Source organism: Ranitomeya imitator, chromosome 2 (assembly GCF_032444005.1).
Source record: "Ranitomeya imitator isolate aRanImi1 chromosome 2, aRanImi1.pri, whole genome shotgun sequence".
NCBI classification, from domain to species: domain Eukaryota; kingdom Metazoa; phylum Chordata; class Amphibia; order Anura; family Dendrobatidae; genus Ranitomeya; species Ranitomeya imitator.
In genome coordinates, this window is record NC_091283.1 from 253,114,632 (window position 1) to 253,133,167 (window position 18,536).

Consider the following 18,536-nt stretch of genomic DNA (forward strand, 5'->3'; position numbering starts at 1 on the left):
TTTGGGTCCTCACATGGATTGTGGGGGCACAAGCATTCCACTTGGTGAAGAGAAGTCCAGTGATGAAATGACATCTGTAGGGAGGTCACTGCTCTGAGGGACACAGGATGGGGTAAAGCCACAATACCTAGAATAAAACAGAAAAAATCATGTAGAAAACTCAAGTAGTGGCTGACACCAGTGGCCACCAGGCTAATACTGAACAGAATAGCGTGCGAGGAGAGAATAAAGCCCGGGATCTGGAGACATTATCACGCAGTTTTGCTCCCAGAGGTCATAGGTCAGTCATCAACCTGACGTCATGTGCGCCCAATAATATTAACCCCTTCCCGACCTTTGACGCATACGCTGCGTCATGAAAGTCGGTGCCATTCCGACCCATGACGCAGCATATGCGTCATGGAAAGATCGCGTCCCTGCAGGCCGGGTGAAAGGGTTAACTCCCATTTCACCCGATCTGCAGGGACAGGGGGAGTGGTAGTTTAGCCCAGGGGGGGTGGCTTCACCCCCTCGTGGCTACGATCGCTCTGATTGGCTGTTGAAAGTGAAACTGCCAATCAGAGCGATTTGTAATATTTCACCTAAAAAACTGGTGAAATATTACAATCCAGCCATGGCCGATGCTGCAATATCATCGGCCATGGCTGGAAACACTTATGTGCACCCACCCCACCCCTCCGATCGCCCCCCCAGCCCCCCGATCTGTGGTCCGCTCCCCTCCGTCCTGTGCTCCGCTCCCCCGTCCTCCTGTCCGCTTCCCCGTGCACCAATCACACCCCCTGTGCTGCAATCAAACCCCCCCGCACTCCGATCCCCCCCCCCGCACACAGCGACCCCCCCCCGTGCTCCGATCCACCCCCCCCGCACAGCGATCCCTCACCCCGTGCTCCAATCCTTCCCCGTGCTCCAATCCTCCCTCCCGTGTTCCGATCCACCCCCCCATGATCCGATCCACCCCCCCGTGCTCCGACGCCCCCCCCGTGCCCTGATCTCCCCCCCCTTATACTTACCTGGCCGCCCGAGGTCCGTCCGTCTTCTTTCCTGGGCGCCGCCATCTTCCAAAATGGCGGGCGCATGTGCAGTGCGCCCGCCGAATCTGCCGGCCGGCAGATTCGTTCCAGAGTGAATTTTGATCACTGAGATATATCCTATCTCAGTGATCAAAATAAAAAAAAATAGTAAATGACCCCCCCCTTTGTCACCCCCATAGATAGGGACAATAAAAAAAATAAAGAGTTTTTTTTTTTTCACTAAGGTTGGGGTAAGAACTAGGGTTAGGGTTAGGGGTAGGGTTAGGGGTAGGGTTAGGGTTAGGGGTAGGGTTAGGGGTAGGGTTAGGGTTAGGGTTTCGGTATGTGCACACGTATTCTGGTCCTATGCGGATTTTAAAAATCCACAGTGCTAAACCGCTGCCGATTTATCGTGGATTTACCGCGGTTTTTCTGCGCATTTCACTGCGGTTTTACAACTGCGATTTTCTATTGGAGCAGTTCTAAAACCGCTGCGGAATCCGCAGAAAGAAGTGACATGCTGCGGAATGTAAACCGCTGCGTTTCCGTGCAGTTTTTCCGCAGCATGTGTACAGCGATTTTTGGTTCCCATAGGTTCACATTGAACTGTACACTCATGGGAAACTGCTGCGGATCCGCAGCGTTTTCCGCAGCGTGTGCACATACCTTTAGAATTAGGCTATGTGCACACGGTGCGGATTGGCCGCTGCGGATTCGCAGCAGTGTTCCATCGGGTTTACAGTACCATGTAAACATATGGAAAACCAAATCCGCTGTGCCCATGGTGCAGAAAATACCGCGCGGGAACGCTGCGTTGTATTTTCCGCAGCATGCCAATTCTTTGTGCGGATTCCGCAGCGTTTTACACCTGTTCCTCAATAGGAATCCACAGGTGAAATCCGCACAAAAAACACTGGAAATCCACGGTAAATCCACAGGTAAAACGCAGTGCCTTTTACCCGCGGATTTTTCAAAAATGATGCTGAAAAATCTCATACGAATCCGCAACGTTGGCACATAGCCTTAGAGTTGGGTTGGAATTAGGGTTGTGGTTAGGGTTAGGGGTGTGTTGGGGTTAGGGTTGTGGTTAGGGGTGTGTTGGGGTTAGGGTTGTGATTAGGGTTACGGCTACAGTTGGGATAAGGGTTAGGGGTGTGTTGGAGGTAGAATTGAGGGGTTTCCACTGTTTAGGCACTTCAGGGGGTCTCCAAACGCAACATGGCGCCACCATTGATTCCAGCCAATCTTGTATTCAAAAATTCAAATGGTGCTCCCTCACTTCCGAACCCCGACGTGTGCCCAAACAGTGGTTTACCCCCACATATGGGGTACCAGCATACTCAGGACAAACTGCGCAACAATTACTGGGGTCCAATTTCTCCTGTTACCCTTGAGAAAATAAAAAATTGCTTGCTAAAACATCATTTTTGAGGAAAGAAAAATGATTTTTTATTTTCACGGCTCTGCGTTGTAAACGTCTGTGAAGCACTTGGGGGTTCAAAGTGCTCACCACATATCTAGATAAGTTCCTTGGGGGGTCTAGTTTCCAAAATGGGGTCACTTGTGGGGGGTTTCTACTGTTTAGGCACACCAGGGGCTCTGCAAACGCAACGTGACGCCCGCAGACCATTCCATCAAAGTCTGCATTTCAAAAGTCACTACTTCCCTTCTGAGCCCCCACGTGTGCCCAAACAGTGGTTTACCCCCACACATGGGGCATCAGCGTACTCAGGAGAAACTGGACAACAACTTTTGTGGTCCAATTTCTCCTGTAACCCTTGGGAAAATAAAAAATTCTGGGCTAAAAAATTATTTTTGAGGAAAGAAAACGTATTTATTATTTTCACTGCTCTGTGTTATGAACTTCTGTGAAGCACTTGGGGGTTCAAAGTGCTCACCACATATCTAGATAAGTTCCTTGGGGGGTCTAGTTTCCAAAATGGGGTCACTTGTGGGGGGTTTCTACTGTTTAGCCACATCAGGGGCTCTGCAAACGCAACGTGACGCCCGCAGAGCATTCCATCAAAGTCTGCATTTCAAAACGTCACTACTTCACTTCCGAGCCCCAGCATGTGCCTAAACAGTGGTTTACCCCCACATATGGGGTATCAGCGTACTCAGGAGAAACTGGACAACAACTTTTGGGGTCAAATTTCTCCTGTTACCCTTGGGAAAATAAAAAATTGCGGGCTAAAATTCATTTTTTGAGAAAATAATTTTTTTTTTTTTTTATTTTCATGGCTCTGCGTTATAAACTTCTGTGAAGCACTTGAGGGTTCAAAGTGCTCACTACACATCTAGATTAGTTCCTTTGGGGGTCTAGTTTCCAAAATGGGGTAATTTGTGGGGGATCTCCAATGTTTAGGCACACAGGGGCTCTCCAAACGCGACATGGTGTCCGCTAATGATTGGAGATAATTTTCCATTTAAAAAGCCAAATGGCGTGCCTTCCCTTCTGAGCCCTGCCGTGCGCCCAAACAGTGGTTTACCCCCACATATGGGGTATCTGCATACTCAGGACAAACTGGACAACAACATTTGTGGTCCAATTTCTCCTATTACCATTGGCAAAATAGGAAATTCCAGGCTAAAAAATCATTTTTGAGAAAAGAAAAATTATTTTTTATTTTCATGGCTCTGCATTATAAACTTCTGTGAAGCACCTGGGGGTTTAAAGTGCTCAGTATGCATCTAGATAAGTTCCTTGGGGGGTCTAGTTTCCAAAATGGGGTCACTTGTGGGGGAGCTCCATTGCATAGGCACACAGGGGCTCTCCAAATGCGACATGGTGTCCGCTAACAATTGGAGCTAATTTTCCATTCAAAAAGTTAAAAGGCGCGCCTTCCCTTCCGAGCCCTGCCGTGTGCCCAAACAGTGGTTTACCCCCACATATGAGGTATCGGCGTACTCGGGAGAAATTGCTCAACAAATTTTAGGATCCATTTTATCCTATTGCCCATGTGAAAATGAAAAAATTGAGGCAAAAATAAATTTTTTGTGAAAAAAAAGTACTTTTTCATTTTTACGGATCAATTTGTGAAGCACCTGAGGGTTTAAAGTGCTCACTAGGCATCTAGATAAGTTCCTTGGGGGGTCCAGTTTCCAAAATGGGGTCACTTGTGGGGGAGCTCCAATGTTTAAGCACACAGGGTCTCTCCAAACGCGACATGGTGTCCGCTATCGATGGAGATAATTTTTCATTCAAAAAGTCAAATGGCGCTCCTTCCCTTCCGAGCCTTACCATGTGCCCAAACAGTGGTTTACCCCCACATGTGAAGTATCGGTGTACTCAGGAGAAATTGCCAAACAAATTTTAGGATCCATTTTATCCTGTTGTCCATGTGAAAATGAAAAAATTGAGGCTAAAAGAATTTTTTTGTGAAAAAAAAGTACTTTTTCATTTTTACGGATCAATTTGTGAAGCACCTGGGGGTTTAAAGGGCTCACTATGCATCTAGATAAGTTCCTTGGGGCGTCTAGTTTCCAAAATGGGGTCACTTGTGGGGGAGCTCCAATTTTTAGGCACACGGGGGCTCTCCAAATGTGACATGGTGTCCGCTAAAGAGTGCAGCCAATTTTTCATTCAAAAAGTCAAATGGCGCTCCTTCCCTTCCAAGCCCTGCCGTGCGCCCAAACAGTGGTTTACCCCCACATATGAGGTATCAGCGTACTCAGGACAAATTGGACAACAACGTACGTGGTTCAGTTTCTCCTTTTACCATTGGGAAAATAAAAAAATTGTTGCTGAAAAATCATTTTTGTGACTAAAAAGTTAAATGTTCATTTTTTCCTTCCATGTTGCTTCTGCTGCTGTGAAGCACCTGAAGGGTTAATAAACTTCTTGAATGTGGTTTTGTGCACCTTGAGGGGTGCAGTTTTTAGAATGGTGTCACTTTTGGGTATTTTCAGCCATATAGACCCCTCAAACTGACTTCAAATGTGAGGTGATCCCTAAAAAAAATGGTTTTGTAAATTTCGTTGTAAAAATGAGAAATCGCTGGTCAAATTTTAACCCTTATAACTTCCTAGCAAAAAAAAATTTTGTTTCCAAAATTGTGCTGATGTAAAGTAGACGTGTGGGAAATGTTATTTATTAACTATTTTGTGTCACATAACTCTCTGGTTTAACAGAATAAAAATTCAAAATGTGAAAATTGCGAAATTTTCAAAATTTTCGCCAAATTTCCGTTTTTATCACAAATAAACACAGAATTTATTGACCTAAATTTACCACTAACATGAAGCCCAATATGTCACGAAAAAACAATCTCAGAACCGCTAGGATCCATTGAAGCGTTCCTGAGTTATTACCTCATGAAGGGACACTGGTCAGAATTGCAAAAAACGGCAAGGTCTTTAAGGTCAAAATAGGCTGGGTCATGAAGGGGTTAATAAGAAAGTTTTATGCAAAAAAAACAAAAAAACAAAACACACAACAGGACCGACTCGCCATCAGGCAGAGATTCTCATGTTAAGTAACATCAATCCCTCAGATCTCCATCATTCATCCCCTCCCCTGTTCGCCCCCTCACACTATTCTTCCCTACACACCCCCCACCGCAAGTGACATCACACATTGACCTGCACAGTAAGTGACAACAGCCCCCCACACCATGCAGACCCATGCAAATAATATCAGCCCCACTCTGCAGGTAGACCCCCCTGCACACAGATCCCCCACGCATGCAACATGACCCCCTTCCCAACAGAGACTCCAGCACACAGCCTCTCTTCCCCAGAGACCCCCAGCCCCCCTTCCCAACATACACACAGCCCCGCTCGCAAGGAACATGACCCCCTTCCAACAGAGACCCCCAGCATGCAGTCACCCTTCCCCAGGCAGGCCCCCCCAGCACACAGTCCCACGCAAGCATCACCCCCGTCCCCAGGCAGGCCCCTCCAGCGTGCAGTCCCACGCAAGCATCACCCCTTTCCCCAGGCAGACCCCCAGCACGCAGTCTCACGCAAGCATCACCCCTTTCCCCAGGCAGACCCCCAGCACGCAGTCTCACGCAAGCATCACCCCCTTCCCCAGGCAGGCCCCTCCAGCGTGCAGTCCCACGCAAGCATCACCCCTTTCCCCAGGCAGACCCCCAGCACGCAGTCTCACGCAAGCATCACCCCCCTTCCCCAGGCAGACCCCCAGCACGCAGTCCCACGCAAGCATCACCCCTTTCCCCAGGCAGACCCCCAGCACGCAGACTCACGCAAGCATCACCCCCTTCCCCAGGCAGACCCCCAGCACGCAGTCCCACGCAAGCAATGTCACCACCTTCCCTAGGTAGCGCCCCCAGCATGCAGTCCCACGCAAGCAATGTACCCCCTTCTCCAGGCAGACCATCAGCACGCAGTGCCATGCAAGCAACACCAGGTTCCACAGGCAGACCACCAGCACACAGTCCCATGCAAGCACAATCTCCCCTGGCAGACCCCCCCCCCCTTCCAGCATGCACATGCAGCCCCATGCAAACATCACCGCTTCCTCCCCAGACAGACCCCCTCCAGCATGCACATGCAGCCCCATGCAAGCCCCCTCCAGCATGCAGCCCCATGCAAGCCCCTCCAGCATGCACATGCAGCCCCATGCAAGCCCCCTCCAGCATGCACATGCAGTCCCATGCAAGCCCCCTCCAGCATGCACATGCAGCCCCATGCAAGTATCACCCCCTTCTCTCCAGGCAGACCCCCCCTCCACTATACACATGCAGCCCCATGCAAGCAACATTACCCCCTTCTCCCCAGGCAGACCCCTGTCCAGCATGCGCATGCAGTCCCACGCACATGCAGCCCCATGCAACATCACCCCTTTCTCCCCAGGCAGACCCCCCCGTCCAGCATGCACATGCAGCCCCATGCAAGCCCCCTCCAGCATGCACATGCAGCCCCATGCAAACATCACCCCCTCCTCCCCAGACAGACCCACCCAGCATGCACATGCAGCCCCATGCAAGCTCCAATCCAGCATGCACATGCAGCCCCATGCAAGCATCGCCACCCCTTCTCCCCAGGCAGACCCCCCCCTCCAGCATGCACATGCAGCCCCATGCAAACATCACCCCCTCCTCCCCAGACAGATCCCCTCCAGCATGCACATGCAGCCCCATGCAAGCTCCCCTCCAGCATGCACATGCAGCCCCATGCAAGCATCGCCACTCCTTCTCCCCTGGCAGATCCCCCCCCCCTCCAGCGTGCACATGCAGCCCCACGCAAGCATCACCCCCTTCTCTCCAGGCAGACCCGCCGTTCAGCATCCACATGCAGCCCCATGCACATGCAGCCCCATGCAAGCATCACCCCTTTCTCCCCAGGCAGACCCCCGTCCAGCATGCACATGCAGCCCCATGCAACATCACTCCTTTCTCCCCAGGCAGACTCCCACTTACCTGATCTGTGACTATGGAGAACGACCCCAAAACACTCCAAATCTTGTACAAAATCCTCGAAATCCCGCCATGACATCCACAGCTTCCTCATGTCTGCTCTGTCTGCTCTATGGAGGAAGAAGCTCCGCCCCTTCCGGTCACATGGGCACGACGTCAGCAGAGGTCCCTTAGCCGACTTGGATTTAGCCTCTACCATATATGTGGAGTGCGGCTCTGCAGGTGGAGGTATGTGGAGATTCCCCATTACTGAGCGCGGGGACATTAACCCCTTCTGCACGGAGACTCTTTATAAGAATCATAACGTTGTTGTTCTGTTTCCTGTAATAGATACATACGAGCCAACTATGGAGGACAGGAAGTGAGGGAGCGGATTGTTCTCCTAGTACAGGGCCCCATTCTTGGCCCCACACAGTGTAATGCCCCCATTATGCCCTGTAAGCAGGTTCTGCCCCACACCCAGCTGCCTCAGGCACTTTACCATGAGCTGGTACCTCAGATTCTTCCCCGCACCCCTTTCCTTTGTTGGCGCCAAATCTGTTCTGCCTTTGGGGCTCCGGCCTTTATAATATCAGTAACTGCGTCATCAAGGTCTCCTGACCAGGTGCACCCTCTAGACTCTTCCCTCCAGAAACCCTCCCTCTTCCCATTGATGTCACATGGTCCCGTCTGGACGGCAGATAGAAGTCTGTACAAATGCAGCACAGCCCTGAGGAGTCTTTTTTATGACTCTCCTTATTACACCCCTTATGTGATATATATGATGGCGCTCACACAGTATAATGTTTCCACGGAAAATACTAAAACCCTATGTGACATATTTGTCTATACTTATGCCTATGGTAGATTTTTTTAGTCATATTTGTCTGTATCTATGCCTATGTATTTGTCTATACCAATGGTAGATTTTTTACAGTGTGCGGGAAATCCGCGATTCCGCAAAATTAATGAACATGTTTTTTTTTGCGGAAAAAAATCGCAACATTTGCACAAGTTTTGCGGATTTACATTGAAATGATTGGGAACCATATGTAAGCGTTTTTTTCACGTTTTTACTGAACGTGTGCACATAGCCTTACAACTCCCTTCTCTGTGTACCTGAACTGAGAGAGGGAGGGGGATGTTTTGAATGAGATAATATTAAGGCTAGGTTCTCATTTCGTTTTCGGGTGAGCGCTAACAGACAGCGTTGCACGGCGAAATTAACGCCTTGCAACGCGTCCGTTAGCGCTCCCATTGCCAGCAATGTTAAAGCGCGTTGCTAGCGCATGCCATTTTCGGCACACGCTAGCGATGTGCTGTTCTTTTGTGGCGCGCCTCGGACGCTGCTTGCAGCTAGCGCTAGCGGGGACGTTTAATGCGACCCCTAAAAAGACATTGCATTAGCGCAATCCGCTAGCGCTTAGCGCTAAACGGATTGCCGTAACGCAATGAGAACCTATCCGCCTAATATTGTCTACCATGAGATAGTTTATAAACCCTCCTCTCACACATCCAGTACCCTAGCAACCACAGAATGCAGATAAGTGGACATGCTAGCTGGGGCATATCTGAAGTCAAGCTGCAACACCAGGCTCTCCCATCATCACTTTGGTAAGTATTACGAATAACGGTTTTGAGCTCCGTTTTTTTTTTATTGGAATATGTTCATATTAGTACAACAACGTTATCTTCCAAGTTTCATTAGGATCTTTTTAGGGATTCAGTCTTTATGCGCCATATTCTGCCATACCTATGCCTAGTGTGCTATCATGGTTGGAAACGGAATAACGGTTTTGAGCTCCGTTTTTTTTATTGGAATATGTTCATATTAGTACAACAACGTTATCTTCCAAGTTTCATTAGGATCTTTTTAGGGATTCAGTCTTTATGCGCCATATTCTGCCATACTTATGCCTAGTGTGTTATCACGGTTGGAAACGGAAAAACGGTTTTGAGCTCCGTTTTTTTTATTGGAATTAGTTCATATTAGTACAACAACGTTATCTTCCAAGTTTCATTAGGATCTTTTTAGGGATTCAGTCTTTATGCGCCATATTCCGCCATACCTATGCCTAGTGTGTTATCACGGTTGGAAACGGAATAACGGTTTTGAGCTCCGTTTTTTTATTGGAATATGTTCATATTAGTACAACAACGTTATCTTCCAAGTTTCATTAGGAAAACCAACAAAAGATGGACACAGGAGCTAAAATAAGCAATTTTATTGAAGACAAAATTCTAAAAAAGTATATAAATACATAAATACAAACAACAATAAGAACGATGCAAAGATAAAAGAAAGGCAACACTAGTGCCACGCACAAGAAAACTAAGCAGGTGAGCCGTACAACAGATACCTGTATATATAGATCTAAATATATTGATAAATGCTTTATAGGGAATCCAAGTAAGTGACCTAGTTACTCCATATACAATCAGATTATACTAGATAATAATATCAATAGTTACTAGAGCATAGAAACAGCCACACCACCAATGTGAGGCTCCAAAGCATCATATATCCATGAGGAGGTTCAAAGCCTGAGCGTACATACAAAAAGTATACCATACTATAAATACCATGAGGAACCCTATACAACTTGTACACAACCGTATATATACCGCTATTTTCGGGAAGTCCCATATATAGTGTATGAAGAATAAGGCCAGAATTATTTCTTACATGGTAGTAGAGAATAAGAATGAGAATAAGGAATAACACTAAAGGCAATGAACCAACCTGCTGCTCGTGCGTGGAGAAGGAAGGCCCCGACGCGCGTTTCGCACACGTTGCTTCCTCGGGGAGCGCCCCCCGAGGAAGCAACGTGTGCGAAACGCGCGTCGGGGCCTTCCTTCTCCACGCACGAGCAGCAGGTTGGTTCATTGCCTTTAGTGTTATTCCTTATTCTCATTCTTATTCTCTACTACCATGTAAGAAATAATTCTGGCCTTATTCTTCATACACTATATATGGGACTTCCCGAAAATAGCGGTATATATACGGTTGTGTACAAGTTGTATAGGGTTCCTCATGGTATTTATAGTATGGTATACTTTTTGTATGTACGCTCAGGCTTTGAACCTCCTCATGGATATATGATGCTTTGGAGCCTCACATTGGTGGTGTGGCTGTTTCTATGCTCTAGTAACTATTGATATTATTATCTAGTATAATCTGATTGTATATGGAGTAACTAGGTCACTTACTTGGATTCCCTATAAAGCATTTATCAATATATTTAGATCTATATATACAGGTATCTGTTGTACGGCTCACCTGCTTAGTTTTCTTGTGCGTGGCACTAGTGTTGCCTTTCTTTTATCTTTGCATCGTTCTTATTGTTGTTTGTATTTATGTATTTATATACTTTTCTTAGAATTTTGTCTTCAATAAAATTGCTTATTTTAGCTCCTGTGTCCATCGTTTGTTGGTTTTCTTATATACATATTATGGCGGAGTACTTTATATTGATTGCCCCCCTTGTAGGTTTATTGATCCAAGTTTCATTAGGATCTTTTTAGGGATTCAGTCTTTATGCGCCATATTCTTCCATACCTATGCCTAGTGTGTTATCACGGTTGGAAACGGAAAAACGGTTTTGAGCTCCGTTTTTTTTATTGGAATTAGTTCATATTAGTACAACAACGTTATCTTCCAAGTTTCATCAGGATCTTTTTAGGGATTCAGTCTTTATGCGCCATATTCCGCCATACCTATGCCTAGTGTGTTATCACGGTTGGAAACGGAAAAACGGTTTTGAGCTCCGTTTTTTTTATTGGAATAAGTTCAAATTAGTACAACAACGTTATGTTCCAAGTTTCATTAGGATCTTTTTAGGGATTCAGTCTTTATGCGCCATATTCTTCCATACCTATGCCTAGTGTGTTATCATGGTTGGAAACGGAAAAACAGTTTTGAGCTCCGTTTTTTTTATTGGAATTTGTTCATATTAGTACAACAACGTTATCTTCCAAGTTTCATTAGGATCTCTTTAGGGATTCAGTCTTTATACGCCATATTCTGCTATACCTATGCCTACAGTGTTATCATGGTTGGTAACGGAAAAACGGTTTTGAGCTCCGTTTTTTTTATTGGAATATCTTCATATTAGTACAACAACGTTATCTTCCAAGTTTCATTAAGATCTTTTTAGGGATTCAGTCTTTATGCGCCATATTCTTCCATACCTATGCCTAGTGTGTTATCATGGTTGGAAACGGAAAAACGGTTTTGAGCTCCTTTTTTTTATTGGAATTAGTTCATATTAGTACATCAACGTTATCTTCCAAGTTTCATTAGGATCTTTTTAGGGATTCAGTCTTTATGCGCCATATTCCGCCATACCTATGCCTAGTGTGTTATCACGGTTGGAAACGGAAAAACGGTTTTGAGCTCCGTTTTTTTTATTGGAATAAGTTCATATTAGTTCAACAACGTTATCTTCCAAGTTTCATTAGGATCTTTTTAGGGATTCAGTCTTTATGCGCCATATTCTGCCATACCTATGCCTAGTGTGTTATCACGGTTGGAAACGGAAAAACGGTTTTGAGCTCCGTTTTTTTATTGGAATTAGTTCATATTAGTACAACAACGTTATCTTCCAAGTTTCATCAGGATCTTTTTAGGGATTCAGTCTTTATGCGCCATATTCCGCCATACCTATGCCTAGTGTGTTATCACGGTTGGAAACGGAAAAACGGTTTTGAGCTCCGTTTTTTTATTGGAATAAGTTCATATTAGTACAACAACATTATCTTCCAAGTTTCATTAGGATCTTTTTAGGGATTCAGTCTTTATGCGCCATATTCTGCCATACCTATGCCTAGTGTGTTATCACAGTTGGAAACGGAAAAACGGTTTTGAGCTCCTTTTTTTTATTGGAATATGTTCATATTAGTACAACAACATTATCTTCCAAGTTTCATCAGGATCTTTTTAGGGATTCAGTCTTTATGCGCCATATTCTGCCATACCTATGCCTAGTGTGTTATCACAGTTGGAAACGGAAAAACGGTTTTGAGCTCCTTTTTTTTATTGGAATATGTTCATATTAGTACAACAACGTTATCTTCCAAGTTTCATTAGGATCTATTTAGGGATTCTGTCTTTATGCGCCATATTCTGCCATACCTATGCCTAGTGTGTTATCACAGTTGGAAACGGAAAAACGGTTTTGAGCTCCTTTTTTTTATTGGAATAAGTTCATATTAGTACAACAACATTATCTTCCAAGTTTCATCAGGATCTTTTTAGGGATTCAGTCTTTATGCGCCATATTCTGCCATACCTATGCCTAGTGTGTTATCACAGTTGGAAACGGAAAAACGGTTTTGAGCTCCTTTTTTTTATTGGAATATGTTCATATTAGTACAACAACGTTATCTTCCAAGTTTCATTAGGATCTATTTAGGGATTCTGTCTTTATGCGCCATATTCTTCCATACCTATGCCTAGTGTGTTATCACGGTTGGAAACGGAAAAACGGTTTTGAGCTCCGTTTTTTTATTGGAATAAGTTCATATTAGTATAACAACGTTATCTTCCAAGTTTCATTAGGATCTTTTTAGGGATTCAGTCTTTATGCGCCATATTCTTCCATACCTATGCCTAGTGTGTTATCATGGTTGGAAACGGAAAAACAGTTTTGAGCTCCGTTTTTTTTATTGGAATTAGTTCATATTAGTACAACAACGTTATCTTCCAAGTTTCATTAGGATCTTTTTAGGGATTCAGTCTTTATGCGCCATATTCCGCCATACCTATGCCTAGTGTGTTATCACGGTTGGAAACGGAAAAACGGTTTTGAGCTCCGTTTTTTTTATTGGAATAAGTTCATATTAGTTCAACAACGTTATCTTCCAAGTTTCATTAGGATCTTTTTAGGGATTCAGTCTTTATGCGCCATTTCTTCCATACCTATGCCTACAGTGTTATCACGGTTGGAAACGGAAAAACGGTTTTGAGCTCCGTTTTTTTTATTGGAATTAGTTCATATTAGTACAACAACATTATCTTCCAAGTTTCATTAGGATCTTTTTAGGGATTCAGTCTTTAGGCGCCATATTCTGCCATACCTATGCCTACAGTGTTATCACGGTTGGAAACGGAAAAACAGTTTTGAGCTCCGTTTTTTTTATTGGAATTAGTTCATATTAGTATAACAACATTATCTTTCAAGTTTCATTAAGATGTTTTTAGGGATTCAGTCTTTATGCGCCATATTCTTCCATACCTATGCCTAGTGTGTTATCATGGTTGGAAACGGAAAAACTGTTTTGAGCTCCGTTTTTTTTATTGGAATTAGTTCATATTAGTACAACAACGTTAGCTTCCAAGTTTCATCAGGATCTTTTTAGGGATTCAGTCTTTATGCGCCATATTCTGCCATACCTATGCCTAGTGTGTTATCACGGTTGGAAACGGAAAAACAGTTTTGAGCTCCGTTTTTTTTATTGGAATTAGTTCATATTAGTATAACAACATTATCTTTCAAGTTTCATTAAGATGTTTTTAGGGATTCAGTCTTTATGCGCCATATTCTTCCATACCTATGCCTAGTGTGTTATCATGGTTGGAAACGGAAAAACTGTTTTGAGCTCCGTTTTTTTTATTGGAATTAGTTCATATTAGTACAACAACGTTAGCTTCCAAGTTTCATCAGGATCTTTTTAGGGATTCAGTCTTTATGCGCCATATTCTGCCATACCTATGCCTAGTGTGTTATCACGGTTGGAAACGGAAAAACGGTTTTGAGCTCCTTTTTTTTATTGGAATAAGTTCATATTAGTATAACAACGTTATCTTCCAAGTTTCATTAGGATCTTTTTAGGGATTCAGTCTTTATGCGCCATATTCTTCCATACCTATGCCTAGTGTGTTATCATGGTTGGAAACGGAAAAACAGTTTTGAGCTCCGTTTTTTTTATTGGAATTAGTTCATATTAGTACAACAACGTTATCTTCCAAGTTTCATTAGGATCTTTTTAGGGATTCAGTCTTTATGCCCCATATTCTTCCATACCTATGCCTCCAGTGTTATCATGGTTGGAAGCGGAATAACGGTTTATAGCTCCGTTTTTTTATTGGAATAAGTTCATATTAGTACAACAACGTTATCTCCCAAGTTTCATTAGGATCTATTTAGGGATTCAGTCTTTATGCGCCATATTCTTCCATACCTATGCCTAGTGTGTTATCACGGTTGGAAACGGAAAAACGGTTTTGAGCTCCGTTTTTTTATTGGAATTAGTTCATATTAGTATAACAACGTTATCTTCCAAGTTTCATTAGGATCTTTTTAGGGATTCAGTCTTTATGCGCCATATTCTTCCATACCTATGCCTAGTGTGTTATCATGGTTGGAAACGGAAAAACAGTTTTGAGCTCCGTTTTTTTTTATTGGAATTAGTTCATATTAGTACAACAACTTTATATTCCAAGTTTCATTAGGATCTTTTTAGGGATTCAGTCTTTATGCGCCATATTCTGCCATACCTATGCATATGGTAGTTTTTTTTCTAAAGTTGAATTTTTTGAATCTATTTTTCCTTTCCACTTCACTCTATTTAAAAATAAATTAGCGGAGGTTAAACTTTAATTGCGTTTTCAACAAGGCAAACCCATACATTTCTATATATATACTGGACCCGTTGAAGCACATACCGTGCGAAACGGCCGTCGTCCACACTCCACCTCCGCACCCTTCTGCAGACCTGATGTCCTAACGGATGTTTTATATATTTTTCTCCAATAAAGAGCACGATTACACAGCTTCAAATGGGTGAGTGCCGCACTGTGTTCTTTTCTTGTTTCATTTAATTTACTGTGGATTGCTTATCAGTGCAGAGCACCGCACACTCAGAGCAGTCGTGCCACCTGTGTGTTTTTCGGATATCCTTCAAAGAGTCAAGGTCCATACTGATTTGTGCTTCTCTAGTGCCGTCCACTGTTCATTCTGTGTCTTGGTTGTAAAATTTCTATATAGTAACTTTAAATTTGAAATAAACACTGAATCCCTAAGAAGAACTTGATGCAACTCTGAAAATAAGTTTGTCATTAATATGAACTTTTTCCAGCAAGAAAAACAAAGCTTAAAAATGTAATTCTGTTTTCAACAATGTTAATTCATACATTCCTATATAATAACTTTACATTTCAAATAAACAGTGAATCCCTAAGTTTATCTTTCTCGAAAATTTTTGCCTTAGGCCGGCGTCACACTAGCGTGTTTTACGGACATATGAGCGGTGCAGAAAATACGGATTGCATACGGTACAATGATTCTCTATGGCCCAGCTCCTATCTGCCGTATTTTACTGATCCGTATTATACGGTCTTCTACGGCCGTAGAAAATCGCAGCATGCTGCGTTTGTCACCGTATTGCGCAAAAAATACGCCAATGAAAGTCTATGGGGGCCAGAAAAATACGGATTACACACGGACCAACAGTGTGACTTGCGAGAAATACGCAGCGGTGTAAGGCCAGCGTCACACTAGCGAGTTTTACGGACGTATGAGCACATAAAATACGTCCGTAAAACACGCCTAACAAACGTCCCAATTATTCTCTATGCCCCTGCTCCTATCTGCCGTATTTTACTGATCAGTATAAGGCTGCTTTCACACATCAGGTTTTTTGTTTCAGGCGAATTCCGGCTCTTCCGATAAAAAACGGAATAGAAAACCGGATCCGGCCAGCATTCCTTCCGGTCTGATGCCAGATCCGGCGTCAAGTCGATTCCGGCGTCTGGAAAAAACGTCTACTGTAACGCTTTTTGTCTCTGGCGAAAAAGCCGGAAAGGCCGGATCCGGCCTTTCCGGCATTTTACAACAATGCATGTCTATGGACGCCGGAAAGCGCCGGATCCGGAAAAAGTCGGATCCGGCGGCCGGATCCGGCTTTTTACACTGAGCATGCTCAAAAAACTTTGATCAGCCCCCTGGACTATATATAAAGCAGGGCCATGAGGCCTTCAGCCATTTCCAGCCCAAAAGCAGAAGAGCCAACACCCTGCCACGACGGAAGGAGCCAGAAACCTGCCAGAGAGCCTGCCACAGAGCCGAGAGCCTGCCACAGAGCCCAGAGCCTGCCACAGAGCCCAGAGCCTGCCACAGAGCCCAGAGCCTGCCACAGAGCCCAGAGCCTGCCACAGAGCCCAGAGCTTGCAGCCATGTCTTCGGGGAGCCCTCTTCCTCCTCGCCGTCCACGCCGTCAACGCACAGAGGTAAGTATGAACCTAAGGTGTGTGTGTGTGTGTGTGTGTGTATCATGTATTTTTTTTATCTTTCATCGTAGGAAGTTGATGAGGCTGACTCCCCAGGAGAAGAGGTGGTCCCCGAAGGTGAGGGAAGGGGTGGAGAAACACACGGAGAGGGCTCACAATTGGTATGTATCTGTGATGTATTGCGGAAACACACCCTACACTACACACAAAACATAACACTAGATTCTTACAACAAAATACATAGAAACTGATACTTTCAAACCTCACACAACACATACAAAACATATATATCACATGGCACACAACACATAGAATGGCTACCAACAAGCAGATAATTTTTTATTTTTCTCTTCTAGAGTTCTGAATCTGGTGCCCAAACAATAGGTCCGTACAGTGGCTCCCAGGGTTGTCGGCGACATTCACGTGGTGGCGGCCGCCGTCGTGTAGGTTTTTTGTTATTTTTTGGGTGGAGGTTAGCAATGTTTCAAATTTGTTGTTAATTTTTTTCCCCCTTTTCAAACAGGTTTCACAGCGTGCTCCAGATTCGGACGGTGAGGAGGTTGGCCTTGATATTGACCTCCTCATCGATCTTGTCAGAGACAGGGAGCCGTTGTGGAATATGGGTGACCGCCGCCATGCTGATCTCTCAGTGACCTGTCTACTCTGGGGGCAAATCTGCTGTGAACTGATACCGAGGTGGGAGGACCTAGATGTTCAAGCCCAGATTCAAGAACATAAGTATCCTCAGTTCAGTTTTGGTGATGCATTCTAAAATGCTGTTTCTTTTTTTAATCAGATAAATTTTTATTAAGGAAAATCAATGATAACAAATGACATCAAGCTGTTATTCACAGATAATCATATATTTTATGAACATAACTCCCCCCCTTTTCCCTCCCTTTCCCCCCCCTTCGAGACCCCTTTAATGCTTTCCCAAATTCCCATCCGATATTCCTTCCCCAATTCAAATACAATTGTATAGTATGAACATCATCTATAACATTATGCATCCTCCCCACAATTCTAATTCCATTTTATCCATGGCTGCCAAATCTTTTGAAATACATCTAGTTTATTTCTCTTAGTATAGATACTTTTTTCCAATAAAATTATATGGTCCGCCTGCGTAAGAAAGTCTCGTCTAGTCGGAGGGTCCTACCTGATCCAGAACCGAGCTATCAATTTCCTTGCTATGAATAACAGTCTAGCAATCACCAGTTTAACCATAGAGACCGCTGCTATTTCTTCCACATAACCTAATATACAGACCAAAGGGTCTCTGGGAATGACGCACCTATATATCAATTCAATCCGATTCAATACAACTGTCCAGAAGGCGGACAATCTAGGGCAGTGCCACAGCATGTGTAACATGTCTGCCCGTTCCTGCGAACATCGTGGACACGATCAGGAGTTCTGTAAGCTCTATGAATCACGTATAATTGAGACATCCACCCAGGTTCGCTCATACCGTGTTTCCCCGAAAGTAAGACAGTGTCTTACATTCTTTTACCACTCAAAAGTCCCACTATGTCTTACTTTTGGGGTATGTCTTACATTGGAGAAAAAAACGCTGCGTTTTTTTTCCAACGTCCAGTTTACTACCGTACTAGTGTTGAGAGATACCGTCCGATACTTGAAAGTATCGGTATCGGATAGTATCGGCCGATACCCGAAAAATATCGGATATCGCCGATACCGATACCAATACAAGTCAATGGGACACAAGTATCGGAAGGTATCCCTGGATGGTTCCCAGGATCTGAAGGAGAGGAAACTCTCCTTCAGGCCCTGCGATCCATATTTAAGTGTAAAATAAAGAATTAAAATAAAAAATATCGCTATACTTACCCTCTGACGCGCCCTGGTACTAACCGGGAACCTTCCTTCCTTCGAATCAGCGCTTCCAGGACCTTGCGGTGACGTCGCGGCTTGTGA

At 44.4% G+C, this 18,536-nt stretch overlaps 1 protein-coding gene and 1 long non-coding RNA gene across 2 annotated transcripts in view; both read left to right on the top strand.

Annotated features, from left to right (window-relative positions):
- The first annotated feature begins 7,461 nt into the window (after positions 1 to 7,461).
- Positions 7,462 to 18,536, top strand: part of LOC138662946 (zinc finger protein 182-like) — an 81,171-nt gene continuing 70,096 nt past the window's right edge. Inside the window, exon 1 of the mRNA XM_069748959.1 lies at positions 7,462 to 7,618. Within this exon, the coding sequence (XP_069605060.1) occupies positions 7,592 to 7,618 (27 nt within the window). The 5' untranslated portion in view covers positions 7,462 to 7,591. The remainder of the gene's footprint in view (positions 7,619 to 18,536) is intronic.
- LOC138662944 (uncharacterized) lies at positions 14,891 to 18,393 on the top strand. The gene is made up of 3 exons (XR_011318098.1): positions 14,891 to 16,759; positions 16,955 to 17,041; positions 17,122 to 18,393. It is a non-coding gene; the product is annotated as an uncharacterized lncRNA (long non-coding RNA).